Source organism: Misgurnus anguillicaudatus, chromosome 10 (assembly GCF_027580225.2).
Source record: "Misgurnus anguillicaudatus chromosome 10, ASM2758022v2, whole genome shotgun sequence".
Taxonomy (NCBI): domain Eukaryota; kingdom Metazoa; phylum Chordata; class Actinopteri; order Cypriniformes; family Cobitidae; genus Misgurnus; species Misgurnus anguillicaudatus.
In genome coordinates this window covers 5,898,813-5,922,876 of record NC_073346.2, presented here as the reverse complement: position 1 = coordinate 5,922,876, position 24,064 = coordinate 5,898,813, and the positions used below count along the sequence as shown (strand labels likewise).

Below are 24,064 nucleotides of genomic sequence, written 5' to 3'. Positions count from 1 at the left end.
AAGCGAGGGTTGGGCAGTGGACTGAGCCGTTGGTTGCAATTCGGAACCTCACCACTAGATGCCGCTAAAATTTACACACTGCATCTTTAAGCTCATAATCGCAAGTATAATAATTAAAACAGGTGGCGTACGCCATTTTTTCTTTAAAAACACTTTAATCGGATCTATACCGCACTACCTGAAGTGAGCGTGTGTTTTTGTCACGCAAATTAAGCGCAAATTAATTTTAAACTTGACATTAGGAAGTTTCCCTGAACTCTGTCAACACGACTCGCTGTCAGCAGTCTGCCTTCATCCAGAAAAAGCTCAAATAACACGACAGCAGTGTATAAAACCATTACAGGCACTGTCATAATACTTCTGTCTTCTGTCATAATTTATGCTCTGCATTGGGTAATGTGTGAATAATAAACACAATCATTAGCGATACACATAAAGGATAAACATCTTATTGCAATTAAGTCCTTACTCTGAATATTGGAAATAATTGCATTATCGGTTTACATGTAAATGTAGTCATTGATGAAAGTGCTTTAGGAACAAAAGCACTGTGGGGAAAATCTGGTTTACTACTTACTATATACAGTAGTAGGCAAAAAGCAGTAGGGGAGGCGAGTAATATGTCAGAATTCATAGTATTCAGTAGGCGAAAACTACCCGAATGACCTACTACTTCTGACAAGATCCTGAAAAGTTCATTCAATGGACCCTTTACTATTTAAAATCACTTTGGTTTCCAATATCACAAACATGTTACTAATCACATTAACACAGAGCCATTGATATGAAGAGTTTGGTTCCAAAACATTATAAATGGCTTTTTTTAAGTTACAACTAAAATCAGTATTGTATCAGGTCAGTATTAAAAAGTAAATCCTTAATTTACGCAAAATCTAATATCCGCCATGTTATTTTGTCATCTTTTCCCTTTTTCTCAAAAACGCGATAAACTTCTCTGCAGAATGCAATAAATTTGCTCAACAAATTACAGCACACCATTACACGCATTGTAAACAACAATGGCGGCACGTTGAATACACACAGAATCCTAGTTTTCCTCATCTACTTTATACTTCGTAATCAACAAACAAAAACAAAATAATATTTTTGATGGCATTGATAAACCTGTGGTGGATAAGAAACGTAAGCCATCAAAATTGAATAATTTACGTGAGAGGCACTCGGGAGACGGGTGCTTGTTCTCCCGACAGCATCAAGTTTCTGACATGTTAACACATTGACCCCAGGGGATCTTATGAAAAAAAAACTGTTTTTATAATAAATCTTTGAAAATCAAGTTATGGATTTGAATTTTTTTATATTAACCTAAAGATGCTATGTGAACGTTTGTAACAGAAAATAGTGCTTTTCATCTTGTCACTTTCTTGGTATAGAAAACACGTTTTTACCGAAATAAATCAAAATGGATTTAATGCGTTTTGAAACCAAACTCTTCAAATTATGTTTGGATGCCACATAGACGACGTTTACACTGCCATCAAAATCCAATATTTTGCTCATATGTGTCTCTTTGTTTTTTCAGTGTGAACTGATTTTTTCGATTCAGATTTGAGCCACTTCCATATGTGGTTCTAAATCAGATACAGGTCAGATGTTTTGCAATGCGACATCAGTCTAAATAGCCATATCAAAATTCATGCGATTTTTACGTCATTCTAGATTGATATGCGTCACTATTGGGGAAATATGCACAAATGGCATGTTCGCAAAACCACTTAAAAACATTCAAAACATTAAATATTAAGCTTCGGTTGCAAATCGCCTTATACATAAAAGCCCATAACATGCAAAAAAGTGTGTTTGACTTTCCTGCAGCGTTGTCGAGATGACTGACACGGAGCAGACTGGAATTGAGATAAAACGTGTCGACTGGCTGTCTGCGCAGCTCCGTATGAAGTCCACACCCACTCAGTTCATTTCCACATTACCGCGTGCTGCGCGTGACCTATTATTGTTCTTTTGTTCATGCGATGCAGTTCAGGACCACGTCAGTGCACACATGTCTGATTGTAGCCACGTACTGTGAACAGTCAAACAAAAAATCGGATCCGAGCAAAGAATTGAGCATTAATGTTTGCATTGTGAATCTTGTCATAGACTCTGAAACGCAACGTGAAACGATTGCAGCACTGCTCTACTTCTGTGCTGCTTACACGTGTAGACATCAGCACTTCAAGATTAGTGCTGCAAATGCTCAGTTCATGTATGCATTTTGTGAAACCGAACTTAGTAGTTATGTGTCTGAAACTGTCAAATGTAGCATCTATTTACGTACAGTATATATCTATGGTCTGAGGTGGTGCGAAAGAGTGAAGGCGGGGAATAATTCACATATTTATATCTAGGGTCCGAGTTGTACGATTAAGTAGAGGCAGGGGGCTAATTTGCACATTTATAGATCTGTGTATACTTAATGAGGCAAGGGTGTAGAGTTACATTCAAGCTGTTTTAAGAAATTACTGTCACAGGAAAAACTTGTATATATGGCATTATTATGCTCAAAGATGAGTTTTAAATGATAAAATTATAGACTACAGTAAGACTTTAAGTGAACAGAAAAGCACTAATAAAGCAGACATATTAAATGACTGTACAGAATGTACATAAACACTCAAGTCAGCATACGGTTGTTGTGCACAGATTGTTTAAAATGTTCCTATTGAGGAAAAACAAGCATATCTCCATAAAAGTTGTCACTGGTATATTATTAATAAAATCTGTTGGTTTGTGCTACCTTGTCAGAGTTTTCCCATAGAAAACAAGAGTAATTCCTCCCCCAACTCCTAAACCTAACCCTCAAGGACGACAATCTGATGGGGATGATAAAATGTCAGGACACCGGCTAAACACACGTTTCTGTGCACCCACTGCAAGAGAATTGATTTTCTAAGTGATCACTTTTTTACAATTCTGTTGGCTGCACTCGTCTTGTCTGAAAAAAGGCCAGTCTGTCTGAAAGATTGCCAACCTTTGCACAAAACTGAAGTCTTAGGTTGTAGTTGATTTACCAGGTGAAGGTTTAGTCATTAACTAGATCACCTGCTTATTAACAGTGTCACTGATTAGACCGAACATAAACCAAAGACTAGGAATCAAACTAATAGCTAGTATGTTTTTTGGGATGTGGGTTTTTATAAATACCCCTGTAAAAGATTTCATGTGTCCAACACTGCAATAGGAAGTAGTGATGGCCTTGTCAACGTTTTTCAGGTGAATCAATTTTTTGGAAGGGTAATGACTATGACATTGGTACCTAATGCTACACATACACTTCCCAATAATTGCATAAGCATTGTTTGCAATGTAGCAGAATGAAGGACTAAGATCACCCTATCCAATCTTTTGCCTGCCCTTCAGCCTACAGTCTCCTGACTTTAGCGGGTGTGAAAGAGAGGAGGGGCGTCCTGACAAATCTGTGATAGTGTGTGACAAGTCACCTGACATTAATCGTATCTCCTCACCACTGCCCTTAAATCTGTGGCGTGTCTGTCCTTGGGTGACCGGTCTATTCCTTGTGGATGCATGCTGGTGTCCTCGGGGTAAGGTTACAGTGTTTTGTGGGGTTCCTTCATCTTAACTGAATCCTTTTTGATTAGACATTGATTTTTTCTAGCATGGTACAAAATACGGAGGTACTGTACGAAGGTTTGCAGCAACAGCTCACTAGTCTTTTACAGCGGTATAATCATCATATTGTAGTATTCAGTGTCGGGGGTAACGCATTACAAGTAACGTGCATTGCGTAATATTATTACTTTTCTAAAGTAATTACTTTTTAAATGTACACATTAATATTTGAGTTACTTTATAAAAAAAGTAATGCTAGATACTTTTTAGTTTAATTCATTCAATAAAAAATTATGTACTGAATTAAACTAAACGTAGTCACTTCATTCACTTTATGCGTACACGCCTGTGTGGGAAAAGTTTGAGTCAGAAACAGAGATGGCAGGCCAGAGTTCGGCATTTTTGTGATGAAATATGCAATTTCTGAATGTAGAACTTTTCAGTCAGAAAAACACCTGCAAGACCTGAAAGAGATCAAGCCTCAGCCAAGAAAAAGTAATGCAAAAGTAACATTACTTGTATTTGTATTTATTTATTTATAGAGCACTTTACAGGCTACTCTGTAGCTCCAAAGTGCTGTACAACAAATCAACAATTAAGATACAATGAATCAAAAACACAACAACACATATCCATCGTCAATGAATACAATTAATCGACAACACTACAAACATATCGGCCATCATCAAGAATAAATATTCCTGTACAAGTTGAAGACGTGCGACATAAGTCTGACAGGTTCCAGAATAAATAACTTTGCAATAATCTTTCCGGGAGAAAATAAAAGCATGGATGGCTTTTTCTAAGTTGCTAGTTGACAAAATTGGTTTTAACTTAGCTATTGCTCTCAGATAAAAGAACGAATTCCGAACTACCATTTTAATTTGGCTATCAAATTTTAGGGATGAATCAAAAATGACTCCTAGATTTTTTACTTTGTCCTGTAGATGACACGCCCATGGGCCTAGAATGTATTTTTCCGCATTGGTAAATGTTGTACGACCGAAAATCATAATTTCTGTTTTGCGCTCGTTTAACTGAACGAGATTATCTGCCATCCAAACTTTAACATCTACGGAGTGTTGCACAGGGATCAGAACAGTTGGGCTTTAAAGGTAAGTATATCTGTGTATCATCTGCATATAAATGATAAGAGATGCCATATTTTTTTTTAAAACCCTACCCGATGGAAGCATATATATTAAAAACAAAATTGGACCCAAAATGGACCCCTGAGGAACCCCACTAGTAAGACGCACCGGACGCGATAAAAAATGTCTAACCTTCGCTATAAAAGATCTTTGCTTTAGATAAGAAGCGAACCATGAATGCACCATACCTTGTATTCCCACAAACTGCTTTAACCGGTTCAGAAGAATCGAATGGTCGATGGTATCGAACGCTGCAGAAAGATCCAAAAGTATTAAGACAGCATGGTTCCCTGCATCATTTATAAGCAACAGATCATTCACTACTCTTAAGAGTGCTGATTCAGTACTATGTTTACATCTAAAACCTGATTGAAATTTATCATTATATTAAGATATTATACTTAGTTAAGAAGTGTTTAATTGCCCAAGGACTACTTTTTCTAAAATCTTAGATAAAATAGGAAGTTTCGATATTGGTCGGTAATTTACTCAGATCATGAACATCCAGATTGTCTTTCTCCAGAAGCGGCTCAACAGAAGCTTGCTTTAAAGAGCGTGGTAAAACCCCATTATAAAGACCAATATTGATAATTGATAGAATACTTGGACTTATAAAATCAATGCCATCTTTCAGTATTCTTACAGGGATAATGTCACTAGAACAGAATGTCCGCTTTAAATGAAGAATAATATCCTGAATTTCCAAAAGTGACACAGTTTCAAACTGACTAAAACAAAACTCAACTGTATCCATTTTACTTTCCATGAAAAGTAACTAAGTAACGCAATTAGTTACTTTTTTGGGAGTAACTTAATATTGTACTGCATTACTTTTAAAAGTAACTTTCCCCAACACTGGTAGTATTTCAAAAGCTTAAATGTTCATAATATTCATTACTGTATAAATGAAGAAGCATTGTCCTAAAGCTTGTTAAGAGTGTTAACAACCGATTTAACTATTAACTACTCCTTTGTAGTATAGTAACTAACATGTCATCAGGACAGTTATTAACTGAAGCTCAGGTCTGGTTATTTGACTTTCTATGTAAAAAATAAGATTTCATGCAGAAAACTACCAAACTGAATATTCTCATTTATCTCAGCTGCTGCCATGACAGGCACCAAAATATCAGCGTGATATCTTTTAGTTTTTAAAATTGAAATTAAGTGCGAAAATTTATTCCACACAACAGAGCCAAATAAACGATATAAGAGGCTTCTGGAATCTTGATCTGAAGTGATGTTGAGCTACATTTGACTATAAGAAACACACACAACCTCCCTGACCTGCTATCACTTAGCATTTCAAAGCAACATTCCGTCATTTCTATTCACTTCGAGCTACTAAAAGCCTCTCTCAGCTCCAGTACTCAAAGCAAACCTACACTAATGAAGAAATGTAAGTTGTATTTTCAAACACTTTGGCCTGTGAAAGTCTCCTGAAGGGCAGCGTTGGCTGTGTAGTTTGAGTTTAGCTCGCGTGTGATTGACACATGACTGCGGCTCATCAGAACGGAACAGGGATGTGGGACACCCGTAACGCGGGCCGCCCTCTCTACGGCTGTCAGGATTTACATAATCACACTAATGTCCCAAATGGCAAGAGTGATTCTACCAAGGGTGGCTGTCAATCAACATCAGCGAGGACCTGTCCATCACAGACAAACACACACGCACATATCCACTCAAGGAGGAAATTACCTGCTGGACCATAAATGAGTCAAACAACTAAGGTATTTCATGTATTATTATTATGACATGGCCAAAATTTCTATCGCCGGTATACTTCTAGATTTCAGTTGATATGGTATAAATCAAATAATGGTATGAATGTTAGAAAAGCCTTGGGATAAACTGCCCCACAATACTTAAACAATTTCATTTGTGTTTATTCATCACTGTCAAAATATTTTCGATCTAAAGTGAATTAATATTTTTAGCCACTATAACATTTATTCCTGTTAAAGTAGTCCTCGTAAGATCCTACTTAGTGAAGTGGACATGTTAACAGGAGTAGTTCTCAAATGTATGATTTAAGATCTATATGCTGGAGCAAGTGTTTTGTCATATTACTTGTCATATACTGTATAATTTTTGTATGTGCATGCTCGCACTGATGCATATAGACTTATATATAATGCATACATATATTTTGAAATATAAACATGTAAACGAGGATCAGAAATACGTTTTTTAACAAACGTGCCTGTTCATAGGCGCCGATTTCTTTTCTGCAGGTGGGTGCTCGTCACAACGTCAAGCAATGCTTAGGTTACTTAGCAAAGACAGACGCTCTGGAGCCCTCAAACGCTTTGAAGAGGAGGAAAGCGGCGCAGTCACGTTTTCCGCATGGTTTTAGATATGAAATGTGAAGCAAATGTTAAGAAATGAGCTTTGCCATTTCAGTGGGTGTTCGAGTCGATCACCGGAGCACCCACGGGATCAGCACCATGTGTGTGTATCGAATCACTTTAATCCGTGAAACAACACGCGATTCAAGTGAGGAACCTTTTTGGGGTTATAATGTCTTCAGCCGTGCTGAAAACGCGTTCCGATGCTGTACTGGTAACATAGTGCATATTGATACTTTTTCACAACCTTGACCAAGAGAGAATATCTTACCTCATTGTTCTGCCCCCAAGCCAGCACGTCATCACTGATATTAGTTTATAATTGCGCACTAACTCTGAGTCTGCTGGCCTTTTTGCGTTCATGCGAACTTGAAGACATCTCGCTGGGTGAGACTGTAATTTATATTTTTCATAGTTTGTGACGTGCACTCCTCCGCGGGTCGCACTGTACCATAAACAGCCCAGCGTGACTGTAAACAGTGGCTCGATGTAATTAATATTCATAAGGTAAGACATGGCTATTTAAAGTGACCGCTCCCAGCGCTTTGCCCGTGCATCACATCGAAACCGCTTTTAGAACCGAAACTTAAGAATTACTTAAGAGTTCCGGTTCCATTTAAAAAACAGAACGGTTCCTGGTTCCCAACCCTAATGGTGACATGATTTGACGCGAGGTACAGATAAGCAATTAAAATCCGATCAGGCATTCCGTTTTCCTAGCTGTCCTGAAGAGCCCTGCTTATGGTTGCTTAGCTAAGAAAGACGCCACGGGAGTGCACGTGTTTCTACCCTTGAAATGTTTAGGGAAATGTGTTTAGAAACCATAATCACTGTTATACAGCGAAATATATTGATACTGAATTATTGTCCAGCCATAGAAAATATATTAGGCTATTTATTGCGATATATTATGACAAAAGACTACACTAATGTAGTGTCACTGTACTTGGCCAACACGAGCTTTTACATACTATAGATCAACTTCATGCTACTTTAATAAGTAATATTTGTGTGTGACCCATGGGATTTTACATAAGACAACCCACCCTCACAGTCATTTAGCTGGATTTACTTCAGAACTTAAAGGGAACTTAAACACCCCTAACCTAGGTGTTTTCAGCAATATAAAAATAGTCTCTGGTATCCCCAGAATGTGTCTGTAAAATTTCAGCTCAAAATACACCACAGATCTTTCATTATATGATGTTGAACATGGCCATTTTTTGGCTGCAATGAAAAACGCGGTTTGTTTATTTAAATGCAAAGAAAGCTTCTGTTCCCCTCCCTGTATGCAAACTAGGGGGTAAATCGCTTACACGTGTGCTTTGGACTACATTAAAACATGTATCTCTGGCAAAAGGTTGAACTACATGCTCATAAGGCGGAGTCTGTGAGCAGTTATGGGTGGGAGGTAATCAATGTGACATCACATTGATAGGGATCCCCAAAAGCCTGTTTTGTGTGACTGTTGAGGTTTAAAGGAGATTACACAAAGAAGAATAGTTTGTTTTGTATAATAACAGGATGTTTCAGCACACACACTGGTGACTAATTTTCTGATAGAAACACATTTAAAAGAGCATTTTTAATAAAAAGCATATAGGCCATCAAAAACCGCAGAATGAGCACTAATGTACAGTAGGTCTACAATAAAGAAGACAGTATGGCTTATTGTCATTCTCAGTAAATCCCAGCATCAAGAAAAAGTACTCATGTATAATATCTAATAAAAATAAGCACTATAGCCTTGGAAACATTTGTGAAAGTATTTTCTTCACATTTGTGCATGTGTCTGTGAACGGCTCGCACTAACTTTAAAGTGCCAGTGAACAGAAAGTCACCGACTTTTATTTTTGTGATGTGATATATTTCCAGATGAAGCTGAATATTGAATGAAAAAACTGAGGGCATGGCTTCAGTTTTCCACTGTAAATGTATTGGATCTATTAAAGGTAGATGTTTGTTTGTGTTGAGAAATTGAGCTGGCAGCAGATTGACAGTTTAAGAGAAGAGGAGTTAAATGATGTTCTGCCCAAATCATTAAGATGATGTCATCAGAAAAGAACCGCTACTACTCCAGAACCGACCCAAGTACATTTTAAGATTTGGATTTAAGATTAAAAAGACAAAATACGTTTTTTTGGTCTGACAAATGAACTGTTCACAACAAAAGTCCGCTGATTCAGCAGAACAGTTAAAAGGATGAGTTGTGCTTAATGAAAGAGTTTATCTGTCTGCTGGAGCTAAAACAATGTCATAACATCTTAAATCATCGGAAGGTCCAGGACTCATGACTTTGTCAGCTGCATTTTAAGGCACATGATGAGGAAGGAGAAAATGGACTATATCATGTGTTACCTGACGCAGTGTCCTGGCCACCAGACTCTCAAGAACTGGACCTCTATCCTCATGTAGAAGATGAACTTCATCCAGGATGAGCAGTCGGACAATCTGGGAGAGAGCCACGTCACCCACACTCTTCCTGGTCACCACATCCCATTTCTCTGGAGTCGTCACCAGCATCTAAAGAAAACAAAACAGTACATAGACAATTAACCCTTTCCCCACCAGCGTTTTAAGAAAAGTTGCCAGCCAGCGCCAGCATTTTTTATGATTTTCACAAAAGTATAATGCCTTCCAGAAAATGTTTTTCTTTAAAGCATAACTAAACCCCTGGTCAGAGCCCGACTCCACCCACTGCAATATTTGAAAAATGCAAGAAAAGTGGGCAGACCCCAACGGAGATAGAGGGGACGAACTAAGCTCGTACCAAGTGTGTGGTGAGATAGTAACAAGGGCGTGGTGAGCTTGAACCTGCTTACGTCACGTGTAATTTTTTGGACCCAACATCAAATAGGAAAATTCAACTGCAGTAGCCACCGTTTAACCTGAAGAGGGCAGCACTCAGACGTTTTTACACCATATATTGCAGTATTGAAACACTTTATATCCAAATTTCAAAAAACTTACTAAAATCAATGAACAGCACTAATAAACCATCATTCTTACAGATCATTAACTTAAAAAAGTTGGTTTAGGGTTTAGTTACTCTTTAGTTACTTTTGTTAGAGATCGGATTCAGACAATGATCAAAACATACACAGAGTTTGAAATGTTTGCCCTAAGGGGCTGCTTCCAGGTTTTATAAGTTGGGTAAGAGCACCACTTGGTGGATAATAACAAAAATATGGATTGCCGTAAAAAATGTCAATGGCGGGGAAAGAGTTATTGCCATGAATAATGTGTCCTTTTACCAGTAATGTGCCCTGCAGTTTAGTAAGAAACCACCAGCATAAAGTTGATTAGTTCTGTTACTAGTAAATTAGTTGGGTCATGTTGTGTTAAAGCTAAGTGTGTGATGGGTATGGGGTTTGAAATTCATTATAATAGTAATTTTAAAGGTGAAGTAACTGCAAAGATCAAGCATATTTTCAAGCGCTCTTATTCCATGCTTCTCAAGCTGATCTTTACACTTTTACAAATACAGCTCGTGCAGAACTTTGAAAGCACTCACAATAAATGATCCAATAAAATACTGTCATAAAATTTTCATCCAAATGGAAAATCAAATATTTATCATGACCAATAAATAAAGACTAAATGCCATTAGGGCTTTTCAGACTGTGCTTCACCTCAGTTTATCTTATGTATTGATGGCTGTATAGCTCTATTTGTTTCTATCTATTGTTTACAATGAGAGTTGTAGAATATATTATTTTGTAGTTGATAGTATAAAGTAAGTTTGTCAGAACTTTATCTATCCAACAAACGAATGACAAATGGATATCGTCTCGGTTACAGATGTAACTCTCGTTCCCTGAAGGAACGGAACGGAGACGTCAAGTCAATGACCAATGAATTGGAAACTCAGTAGAGAAATGTAACTAGAAAGAGCCAATGAATATTGGCATGCAGTATTTGCATCTGCCGGCCATGCCCCACCGGAAGAGTATAAATAGAGCAGGCAGGTGCACTGCATTTTAGCTTTTTGCTAAGAAGCCGAGCATAAGAGACCCGGCCCCCTCAGCAGTCGTACAGTAACTGTGGCTAAGGGAACGTGATATCTCCATTCCCTTCCATGAGGGAACAAGGGTTGCATCTATAACTGAGAAGTTCCCTTTCAGTCAGTCGCTTTGACATCACATCGATGACCAACGAATTTGGATTCCCTACCAAAGCGCCACAAGATGCCCCTTCCGGTGCTGGTAAAAAAAATCGCCTGCGATTCTCATGCGTGTCTCCTCAGTAAACCCAGTTTGGTGATTTGTAGTAAATCGCCATCAACTGCTTTCGGATGGAGCGCCATTTGCTGCACGGAGCCGAATTTCACAGAGAAGCTAGGCGATATCTCATACAATATCGGAGGCGATTTCCCACAATTATGACTTTGCGATCTTCTTGGTGAAATTCGGCTCTGTGTAGTAAATGCTGCTCTATCTGAAAGCCGGTGAACATCCCAGGGGATTTTTTGCCCAGCACTAGTGCCCAGCGTAAGCCTCCTGACCTCTTGTTATAGAGTAGCCACCTGTCCCGAAGGTGGAAATGCATCCTTGTCAGCGGAGCCAATGAACTCACCCTCTGATGCCGCGACTGAAATACGGTCATCCATGGGAGACCCAAAGGATATGGACTCACTGTAACCCTCAAGTCAGGGTGCCCCGAGCAAGACACGGCTTGCCCCTAAGCTTGCCCCTAAGAAGGCAGCTTTGACCGGGCATCTAGACCGTAAGACCATGATGGTCATGTTCTCGCAATGGGTACATGACACATCCCTGAGTGACACCTTTACTTGTGCAAACCCAAAGCACATCAGACAACGATTATGACCATAAAACTGCTCTTTTTGTTGAGGCTGAAAGGGGTAACCGGCGGTACCGTTACAATTCCAACACTAAAGAACTCTCTAGTCACAGAAAGCAGGAGCAGAATAGATAACCACTCGTCTCCAAAGCGAAGCGGGGCGTGGCCAGCAGATGCAAATACTACATGATAATATTTATTGGCTTTTTCTAGTTACTTGAAGCAGATTGGTCTGTCTAGAGAGTTCCCAATTCATTGGTCATCAATGTGACGTCGAAGTGACCGAGGAACATGCATTTATCCACTAATTATCTAAGTATGCTGTAATGATATACAGTAATGATTCAGCTTTGGTTTGGATCTCATATTCTACTGAGCACTTGACATTTAGCCGACTTTACAGGTCATCCCTAAATACTGATTTGCGTAATTTGGTTTTCTTGTACATGTGTTTGGGCCTATGAGTTAGGCCTATGTCTGTTTTTTCAGTGCTACCAAGGCCATCTATGGTCCAAGCTGCCATGGCCTAAACCCCCTGCGTACAAAGGAAGGTCAGAAGTTACTGAAGGACAACGAGTCCATTAACGCCCGATGGAAGGAGCATTTCCAAGAACTCCTAAACGGGGTCAGCTCAACTGAAGTTGACATTATCAAACACATCCCCCAAAGACCTATTAGAGAAGACATGGGGGACCCTCCAACTATAACAGAGGTTCAAAATGCCATCAGGAGCCTTAAGAACAACAAGGCTGCTGGTCCAGATGGTATCCCAGCTGAGATCTTAAAGGAGGGTGGACTAGAACTCTTGTATCACATTCATGCCCTACTACTCAAAGTCTGGGAAAAAGAAGAACTTCCCTCAGAGCTCAGGAATGCTCTAATAGTGACTATATTCAAGAAGGGTGACAAGGCTGAATGCGGAAATTACAGGGGTATCTCACTCCTGTCAACGACAGGTAAAGTCCTTGCTCGTGTTCTTGCAAACCGACTACTACCACTGTCAGAGGAAATACTCCCAGAATCACAATCTGGCTTCTGTCCATCCAGAGGTACAGCAGACATGATTTTCACAGCACGGCAACTACAGGAAAAATGCCGTGAACAAAGGCAGCCCCTGTACATGGCCTTTATAGACCTGACAAAGGCTTTTGATATGGTAGACCGCCACGCTCTGTGGAGTATACTATCAAGGTATGGTTGTCATGACAAGTACATCAGAATACTGAGACTCCTACATGATGGCATGTCAGTCACAGTACTCAGCAATGGTGGCTCTGAGTCTGAGCCCTTCACAGTGGAAACAGGAGTTAAACAGGGATGTGTTATTGCACCCACCCTGTTTGCCATCTTTATTGCCGCCATACTCCACCTCATGGGTGAGGAGCTGCCACAGGGGATTCCAATCGTGTATAGAACTGACGGCAGACTCTTTAACCTTAATAGGTTCAAGGCCAAGAGAAAAATCATACATACCACCGTTACAGAGCTTCAGTACGCGGATGATAACGTCATTGCTGCACACTCCGCAGAAGACCTTCAGGGCATTCTGAATGCTTTTGCCAAGGCGTACAGAGCCCTGGGCCTAAAACTAAACATCAAGAAGACCCAGGTCCTATATCAACCTCCACCCAACCAGTCAGCAACCCAGCCAACCATAAAAGTGAATAACACCACACTTGAAAACGTGGACCACTTCCCTTACCTCGGCAGCTTTCTTTCCACTAAAGCTGACATAGACTCTGAGGTTAACCACCGGCTGAGTTGTGCCAGCGGAGCCTATGCCAGGCTCAGAAAAAGAGTTTTCGAAGACAGAGACCTATCTGTCCAAACAAAACTCCTGGTCTACAGAGCTGTTGTCCTCCCCACCCTGCTGTATGGAGCAGAGTCGTGGACCACATACAGCAGGCACCTGAGAGCCATGGAACAATACCATCAACGATCCTTGCGAAAGATTCTGAGGATCAGTTGGGAGGACAGACGCACCAACATCAGCGTCCTGGAGGAAGCAAACATGACCAGCATCACCACCACAATAATGCAGTACCAATTACGATGGACAGGCCATGTCATTCGCATGCCCAATACACGTCTTCCTAAACAAATTTTGTACTCTCAGCTAAAGGAAGGTAGTCGAGCAACAGGGGGGCCGAAGAAACGTTTTAAGGACAACATCAAGGCCATTCTGAAGAAATTCAACATTACATCGAGCAACTGGGAAAACATTGCACTAGATAGAAGCACCTGGAAAAATTCCTTGCAGGATGGTGCAGCGCATCATGAAATAGAACTTCGTCGTGCCGCAGAGACAAAGCGACAGCTTCGCAAGGAGAAAGAAGAAAAGGCTCAACCACCATCAAAACTCACTACCTACCCCTGCCCACACTGCACCAAAGTATGCAGATCCCGCATTGGCCTTTATAGCCATCTGAAGAACCACAAGTAGACCCAAAAGAGAGGACAGTCATACTCGATTCGAGTGACCGCCGATGATGATGATGATGCTGTAATGATATACAGTAATGATTCAGCTTTGGTTTGGATCTCATATTCTACTGAGCACTTGACATTTAGCCGACTTTACAGGTCATCCCTAAATACTGATTTGCGTAATTTGGTTTTCTTGTACATGTGTTTGGGCCTATGAGTTAGGCCTATGTACTTTTAATATCGCCATATTAATGCATTTAGTCATGTTCAGTGTTTTATAATGTTTAAATTTTTTCTGAATAGTAGAGGTTTTGGAGAAGTTAAGAGATGTTTTAGTCCAACAGCAATGATTTGCACACAAAGAAAGTTTATGTACAAATTTATATATACAGCATATCTTCATGATATCTTTATACTTTCCTAATGACCGATTCCCTAAAGGCTTAACCCTCATGTGACAAAATCTGATAAAACTTTACGCTTTGCTTGTTATGGTTTGAACAGCTCGTGTCTTCATTACCATGTCAACAGTGTGTACTAGAGGTCTACACGGGTCCAAAAATTCCTACCCGAACCCGATCAGACCCGTAAATGTGCTACACTAAACCGACCCGGACTCGTCTGTTGTTTTGAAAGCTGGACCCGGAACCGACCCGGACCTGTCTATTATTTAAAATCTGGACCCGAACCCGTCCGGGAAGACACAGACCCGACCGGCAAATATTCTTTAGCTAAATGTTATTAATTAGTCAATAAACAAGTAGCGAAAATTTAACTTTTTGTCTTACCCATAGAAGTTAGTCTTCTCCCTCCTTATACCTGACTGTGTGATGCACAATCCTTATTTCCAAGAAAGTTCCATCCATGTTATTCCTCTCTTGACGATTGAAATGTTTAATGCTTATTCCAGCTTTAAAAGTCCACTATACAGTCATGGTGATTAATAACGCAGTTTTACATTTGTTGTGTATCGGGTCAACTTGCTTAATAATGTTTGCCCATTTGGATTATAATAACGTTTGCTCATTCAGTGCCATTGCTGCTTTCGTTAGCTTTACTTCTTTGCTATCATCTCTGTGCTCTTTGAGCAGAGTCGCGAAAACTTTAGATATAACAGCAAGATGGTCAATTTATAATATTATTATAAAAATTTGAGAAGTCAGTGCAAAATGCGCGGTACAGTGGAATAGGTCCCGCCTTTTCTAAATAAAAGAGCCAATTGTTAAAGGTAAAGTCATTGCGTCTCACTGCAGAAGCTGCTGACTGGTAGCCAGAGAAACATTAAGAGCACATGCACGTTAGCTGCCTGGTTGGAGCAACCAAATATAAACTTTTTAACGCAATTTTAGCGTCATAGAAAAAATGTATGCGACAGTTAATCTAAGTTTTTGTTGCTGTTTTTGAAATATTTTATTTAAATGTATGTGTGTGTTCTCCAAGTCCGATCGACCTCGGGTATTACCCACAATGTTAAACAGACCCGGGACCCGAAGTAATAGATTGAGACCCGACCCGGACCCGGCTGATCATTTAAAATATAGAGGGTATGGGTCCCGGGTCGGGTCCCGGGTCTTCTGTGTAGACCTCTAGTGTGTACTGCCTGTGGGCGTGACCGCATTTAAGATAATGAAGTCAGCCAGGAAAAACAGCACTCTCTTTACTTCAATGCAGATTATATAAACAGGCAATATTTGTTTTCGATTATAATAAGCTTGTTTAAAAGTAGACATTTCAGGCTTTCTTTGGATATGTGTATCATGTTTGTGTTACGAGTATTCGCTTAGTTTCAACTGACGTTATTACGTTTTAAGAGACAGCTGAATGTTAAGAGACAGAAATGTCAGAATGCACACCCTGTTTATTTTCTTTATTTAACAAAAACACAAAGATCTGTTGTTATTGTGAATGTTCACAAATTAAAGAGGACCCTTTACAGTTTCAAATGATGTCAAACACGTAAGTGTATGATTATTAATGATGGAGTATTTTAAGTAAGCTATGATAAGGAGAAAACACGTCAAAACGCGGTGCCGCGTTTTTGGACCCCTGGGGGTTAACTGCTAGTGTCAAAGTCAAGGGCTCTGGATGATGCTGGCCATTCACATTGATCTATTACACTCACAAGAGGCATGACTTAGTCAAAGAGTCGATTTAATGACTATTATATATCTGCCACTTACATCATAAGCCAGTGTTGTTTAATTTTTATAAAATGTAAATGATAAAATTCAACAATTCCCAGCAGTGTCAGCCATCCTAAGAGTGCAATCATTCAAAGAATAATAAAAACAACAAACAAACTAAATATGATTATTTTGACACCATTAACCAACATTTTAAAGCAGAGATGTACAACAATGCATAATGAATGGTCTGAGAGCTGTTTACCAAGCTGTCTGTGAGTGCTGAAATTCTTATTAAACACTTTCGGTAAAAGCAGTTCATTAAATCCTCTCTGGTTTGCATTTAAATCAATCTGTTCAGTCATTAGAGACTGGCTTCAGTCTGTGCTGTTAATTAAACCGCTGCTAATCTAAATGGAAGTGCTGGCAAACAGGTAGCACAGCTAAAGTGCTCATTTTAATCACAATACAAAGCCGGGACAGTAAAAAAAAACACCACTCATTTTACTTCATAGACACTGACGTTGTTTACAACCACACCAAACCCCCAGAGGATGATAATCATCTTATATGATATATATGATGATAAGAACTGATGATAACCTTCTTAAAATGGAGAATAAATGAATGCAAATGGAATGATCATTCTTATTTATCAAAACCAACACATAAACTATTAATTTAAAACTATTTTTATCCCATGCAAAAATAAAAAGATATGGAATAAAACAGCACTGTTATTTATTCTCTCTCTCTCTCTCGCACACAAACACAAACACACGCACAGACATACACACAAACACAAGCAGACACACACACAAAATTTAAATAAAGTTTAGTTTCACATGAAACTATCACGTGCGCACGTGAAACTAAACTTAAAAAAACTTATGCACATAAAGGTAACGTGTGAGCACATGAAAGTTTCGCGTGAGCACATGAAACTAAACTTTGGATTTTTTTACTCCAGTGTCACCTTAGGGGCTTGGTAGGAAATACAAATAATAATTGGTATATTGATGATTTAAATCAAATTTGAACCTGGGAGAGTTAGGCCAAAAATGAATTAAATCCATGATTTACTCACCCCCAAGCCATCTGAGATGCATATGTCCACCTTTTATCAGACAAACACATTTTCAGTTATTTTAGAAATAACGTCTTTCAGTTGTTAAAATGTAAAGTTACGGGGTCCGCTCCTTCAAGTCCAAAAAATGTTTTTCCTTCACAAAAAAATCCAAACGGCTTCAGGGTGATAAACAAACGCCTTCTGAGGGTAATCTGTGCGGTGTTGTCCATATTTAAAACTTTATCCATATTTAAAACTTTATAAAAGAAAATAACTAGCTTCCGGTAACGCAGCCATCTTATGGATGAATTCATTTGAATTTTGCTTAAAGGTGACAAGTTTGCACCCCTGATATGTGACCGTCAACATGAAACATAACCAGTGCCAGAAGTGGGCCGGAACGCGGCAGTACTCAGTACCGCCAATTCCAAATATAGCTCTTGAGCGTACCACCACCTCTCCATGCGTCCAGAATGCGCTTTTAGCGTACCGGAATGCTCATTTGCACATCTGTTTAAATCAGAGGTTTAATTAATCCTTTGGCTGCGCTGCTGCTTTTCAGAGCGCCCTTCACGATGTACGCTTCCTAATTTGTCTCACCGAGAGCAGAGACTACATTACCCATACACCCATACACACATACTGTCAGTCAGGGTCAACGTGTTCTGGAGAGGTGTGTGTTTGTGTGTGAAACGCACAACCATAGCTGAACAAGGTCAGAATCAGAGGACTCGCTGGCTGACATCCCACCAAGCCAGAAACAATGGGACGAAATAAAGTGATGACTTTCGAGTTTCAAATGGCCAGTCTTTTGTTATTCTTGAACCCATAGACATGTCATGGTGTCATTTGAAGTTTTTTTTTCAAGCTCTTTCTATCTTAACAACTAGTTTTAGCATTTAACCATGTTGAAAATTTTACTTGCATAACTTTTTGCACATTTTATTTATGTTCAATAGCTCTTTCTACAGTAGCTCTTTCTAAGTGTATTTTTTTCAAAATCCTTTTGCACATTTTATTTATGTTCATAGCTACTTCTAGCTCAAGCAGATCCACAACTTATAAAAGGATTTATTATTTTTTTACAAGGTCATCTGTTGACTGCTGAATATAAAACCCCTTCAATATAGGAGTCGAGTCAGCAAAAAAAAAAAAAAAAAAAAGAGTACCGGCACCTCTTTTGGGCCACTTAAAGCACTGAACATAACCATTCATGTTGGTTAATACACACTAAAAAAATAAAACAATAAAAAAATTATATATATAATGTTATATACAAACTAAAATTGTATAAATGATGTGGCCAAGGTACTTTAGGGAGACCATAATCCCTGAAAGAAAACAATGTATATCAAAGATTGTTGAATGAATCTCAATATTGCTGATTAATTCACATTAACTAACATTAGATAAATATTTCATTTTCAGGGTTCCCACACCTTAGTTAACTTCAAATTCAAGGACCTTTCAAGGACTTTTCAGGTCCAATACACTCAAATTCAAGGACTAAATGTGGGGACACATTTCAAGTGAGAGCAAGGTTACATCGTGTAACCTTTTAAGATACATTGTTACGTTGTCCCTTTCGAGGGAACTCGCACTGCGTCACTGTGGTGACACTTTGGGGACGCTTCCAGGGGAAAGTGCGTCTGAATGTGTATATCAAATGTAACCAATGATAAGGCTTAACGACAAAGACAGGGTGATGCGAGACACAGGAAGTATATCGCTATCTGAAATATTGCCAAAAACGGCGTTACAGAGACGCAGGAAATATGGCAAGGGAGACGCAGTGTCTTGTTCCCTTCTCAGGGAACAACAGTTACATGCATAACCCGAGACCTTTTCATGTGTCAAACACAACTATGCAAAATAGCATTTTGATATGAATCAACATTTGCATACAGAAGATATAAGCATTTAAAGGGAACAGTTTAGCACGTGTGCTTAAAAAGTCTAGAATTTTTATGATATTATCCTACACTACACTAGGGCTGGGTTTTGATTAAAATTTCAAGAAATGTTTCGATTCCCATTCTCAAGATCTTGAATCGATTATCATTGTTCGATTCGATTCGATTCGATCTTCGAGAATTAGATAAGTGTTTTTAAAAAAAGACCGAAATGGTGCCAGACAGGGGTGGGCGGAATGACCAAAAATCTATTTCATGAGTCATTTTATTTCACAGTAAATTTCATGGTATACATGTTTTTCAGTTTATATTGTTTTTGGATTATAAAAATGTGCAGTTATTTGCCACTCACTATAGCTTTTAACTGCTCACCACAGTTTTAAAATATGGACAATTTAAAGTAAATAATGTTAAAGTGAAAATGCCCAGATGATAACAACAGATTAAGTCTTGATAGACAGCATTTTGTTTTTAATTGAGTTATTAATTTTATAGACTATTAAAGCTATAGTATGCATTGTATTTTGTATTTATGCATACATTACATTAAAAATAGGCAGTATGTAAAATGAACAGGTATAAATATATGCACAAACATACAGACAGGATAAATACCTGTATATGAGAGACGGAGCTCTAGATATAGATATTAAGACGGGTGCTATGATGTGATGAAGTCTGTTTTAAGGTCTTGATGCTCTTTACTTTCGATTACACATTAACATTTGCGTCTCTTTCTCGTCTTTCTGATCAAAGACGTTTGTACTATAAGCAAATTAGGCGTCAAACTACATCATTCCAGCAGCGCACGTGTCACTGATATAAACGCGGGGTTTGTCTTAGCTTGCTTTTTATACCAGCACAGATGTAAACATAATGTATGAATTTTAAACTTTCATTTTTGTAACCCATATGTTTATTGACCTATGATATACTACTATCCTATACTACAACTGCAAAAATTATCAGATTTTGTTAAAATAGTAGAGTTTAAACATAATACACCTGTATCAATTATAGTTGAAAATACTCTTTTAATTTGGCATTGGGGGTTTATACATTTATTTTATTCCTGTGTTTAAGCTGTGCACTTAAAAAGGTTTTTATATATTATGGATCTCTAATTTCTTGACTGATTCAGAAAATATCATTACAAAAATGTATGAAACTATAGACCAAATTGTAAAATGAAGGTAAATGTAAAAATATTTTACAATGACCCTGTTATATGAAAATGAGTTTTTATCCAGGTGATGGTGAGTGTTTTATTAGGGATTGTGTGAATATGCCCAGACGATCATTAGCAGGCTTAGTCTGACAACGGGCTTCGTGTCTTTATTACTGAAAACGCCTGTGTTGCGAGCGAACCGACGTTTTGTCGTTCTGCTTAGCAGCAAACATTCACCTGCTTCAGACCTGTGCAAACAAACACATTATTTGTGCTTCTGCCCTCCTCCCTCAGTTTCCATGGTAACTGTCATCACATCATCAAGTGGGTGGTAGAGGGGCGAGCGGAGGGCTGTGGTGGCTTCTATGTGTGCAATAACAACATATGACTGAGTCACTGCACGCTCTGTACATTAAACTTTACTCCAGAGAGAAATGATCGTTCCACTATATGAGGTTTGTCATTTAAAAAACTGTTCACTCAAACATGAAAATCCTGACAGCATTTACTCTTCTTCATGACGTTCATCTCATACTGTATACAAGCTATATAAAATCACACGGCTCATATAAACGGCTCTTATATTTATAAACATATAACGTTTTGGAACACTTGTTCTTTATTTATATATTTTCCACATTAGAGAATAATAATTACCTCGTCAAAACTATGCCATAACACAAATGTAACTATAGAAATTATGTTGTTACTAAAAGCATCCAAAATAAATGAAAACTCTGTTTATTATGTACTCTAAAGTACAGTCACCCTTTGCCTGGTAATTGCAAAACTGTACTTTATCAAGAAGCTTTTTGAAGTTTTACCTTAGGATGAATTTTAAAGAATATCAAAGAAGTTCACATTTAATCTGGGCTCTTATTGGCTGTTTTTCCATCAATATTCAGTCTAAGTCATGTATTTCAAAAACAGGCCCGGCATCAAGGCGGCAGGCCCATCCAGCTTTAGGCCTGCCCGTATTTTAGTCTGCGTTTTATTGCCTTTTCAAGTTCATTCAAATTCCACAGCCAAGGAACAGAGCAGAGCGAATGTCAAAGGTGAGGCACATTAACTGATAGATGACAATTGCATTATGTAGTTCATATCATTATTATAAAAAAAGTTTACATACTGTGATGCGGGAGCAATACAAGATACTTTTTTTGAAAATGCTCATTTTCCAGCTCCCCTAGAGGTAAACATTTGATTTTTACCATTTTGGAATCCATTCAGCTGATCTCCGGGTCTGGCGGTACCACTTTTAGCATAGCTTAGCATAATCCATTGAATCTGATTAGACCATTAGCATCACGCTAAAAAATAACTAAAGAGTTTTAATATTTTTAATATTTAAAACTTGACTCTTTTGTAGTTACATTGTGTACCGAGATCGACAGAAAAATAAAAGTTGTGATTTTCTAGGCTGATATGGCTAGGAACTATACTCTCATTCTGGCATAATAATCAAGGACTTTGTTGACGTAACATGGCTACAGCAGGCGTAGTGATATTACGCAGTGCCCGGAAACTAGTCCCCTTGGTTACTTTCAATCAGGCCATGTTACTAGGGGTGTCACGATTCTCCAAATCCTCGATTCGATTACATTTTCGATTCTGATGTCACGATTCAATTCGATTCTCGATTTTTAAAAGATTTTTTTTAAGACAAAAAATTATATGCCTTTATTATTATTATTATTATTATAGTTTCACATTAACATGCACATTGCGTGCTTTTCCTCGCATGGGGGTTTGTGGGCTTTACTTTACGCGAGAGAGCTTGTAGAGAGAGAATTCCTTCTTGCACACAGATAGACTTAATGCGCCCGTCTTGCACTCCTATTATCGGAAATAAAACCGGTGCGTCATTAGCAGCTGCGCTTCTCTCTGTCTCACGTGCACGTGCTCTCACATCTGTCTAAAGTCTAAACATAAACTAAAGTAATAATCCTTACCTATTTGTTCAGTTTTATGCGTTCCATGCGAGCTGAAGCAAACTATCCCTTTTGCTTAAAATATAACCGGCTGCATCTTGGCGGCTCTCTTGTGCACGTGCAGAGAGCTGCGCTCTGTCCGAAGGCAGATCACTAGGTAGTAATCCTGTTTATGATATGCATTTCAAGGAGTTGTAGCAATACATCCCTCGTGTTTAAAATATAAATCGCGTTCCGCTGGATGGATGTTTTTAAAGGCACTTCTGAGAGGTTTATTGTCCCCCGCTTGGCAAGCCGACCGGACGTGACATGGGGCGTGCCAGCATCGATGATCCCATTTTTTAATGCAAAGTTCGAGGTTGTAACTTAATTTCGATCGATTTCGATTTAAAATCGAAATCGTGACACCCTTACATGTTACAGCAGCAAAGTCCTTGATTATTACGCCAGAATGCGAGTATAGTTCCTAGCCATATCGGCCTTAAAAATAACAACTTTTAATTTCATGTCAGTCTTAGTACACAACGTAACTACAGAAGATTCAAGTTTTAAATGGAAAAAAATGTGAACCTTTTGGTTATTTTGAGCGGGATGCTAATGGTCTAATCAGATTCAATGGATTATGCTAAGCTATGCTAAAAGTCCTAGCTCCAGACCCGGAGATCAGCTGAATGGATTTTAAAACGGTAAAAATCAAATGATTAACTTTAAGGGAGCTGGAAATTAAGCATATTTTCAAAAAAGTGGAGTGTCCCTCTAAAGGCAGTCAGTACACAAAAGTGAATGCACACAGATGTTATACACATATTTTTATTACAGTGAAATACTGCATTAAGGTTTAGTCTAAAATTCAAACATATAATAAAAAAAAAAAACATTTAAATCAGCCCCTAATAAAGAAGCCCCACTAATTTAAAAAAAACCTACAATAGAATTGCTCCTGCAGAGCCAAGCTTGGTGAGAGAGAGCATGGACGTCTCCTTAGGGAAGAGGACGCCGCTTAAACTCTTGCTCCAGATAAAAAGAAAATGACGTTGTTTTCATTCTTCAAGTGTATTTTAGCGGTAACATAATGAAACCCAATTGTGCAGCTTTCTGCACAGAGCTCTGATCTTCGAAGGGAATACAGGTCATAGGGAAGATCACTTAAAATTTGAATTCTTCCCATATGTGACAAGTCAAAATCAGTCGGAATGTGCACAGGCTAATTACGACATGCAAAACAATTAATGAAAAAGGTTTTTAAGCTTTTGTCTAGTGATCCCGATGCTCCAAAGTGTAATTTAACATCTAGAGTTATCTACATGAGAGTTTTTATGATGCACTGTGATGCTGATGTGAACAATTCTACATTGATGCATAAAAATAAAAGAATCGACTTTTAAAAAAAACATAATTTAAAGGCCTAAAATAAATATTAATGCCGTTTTATTGTAGACTAAATAAAATACATCCAATACTTATTAATAATCCGATGTCCATCGTAAGTAAAGCGCTTAGGAACGTCTGAAAGAATATAAAGTGCTGAACTTAACTGATTTAA

General features: G+C 38.5%; 1 protein-coding gene across 2 annotated transcripts in view; it reads right to left on the bottom strand.

Moving 5' to 3' along the window:
- Window positions 1–24,064, bottom strand: part of ascc3 (activating signal cointegrator 1 complex subunit 3) — a 266,202-nt gene that overhangs the window by 113,350 nt on the left and 128,788 nt on the right. For both annotated transcript variants that reach the window (XM_055209422.2, XM_055209423.2), the window contains exon 11: window positions 9,449–9,613. In XM_055209422.2, the coding sequence (XP_055065397.2) occupies window positions 9,449–9,613 (165 nt within the window). The remainder of the gene's footprint in view (window positions 1–9,448; window positions 9,614–24,064) is intronic.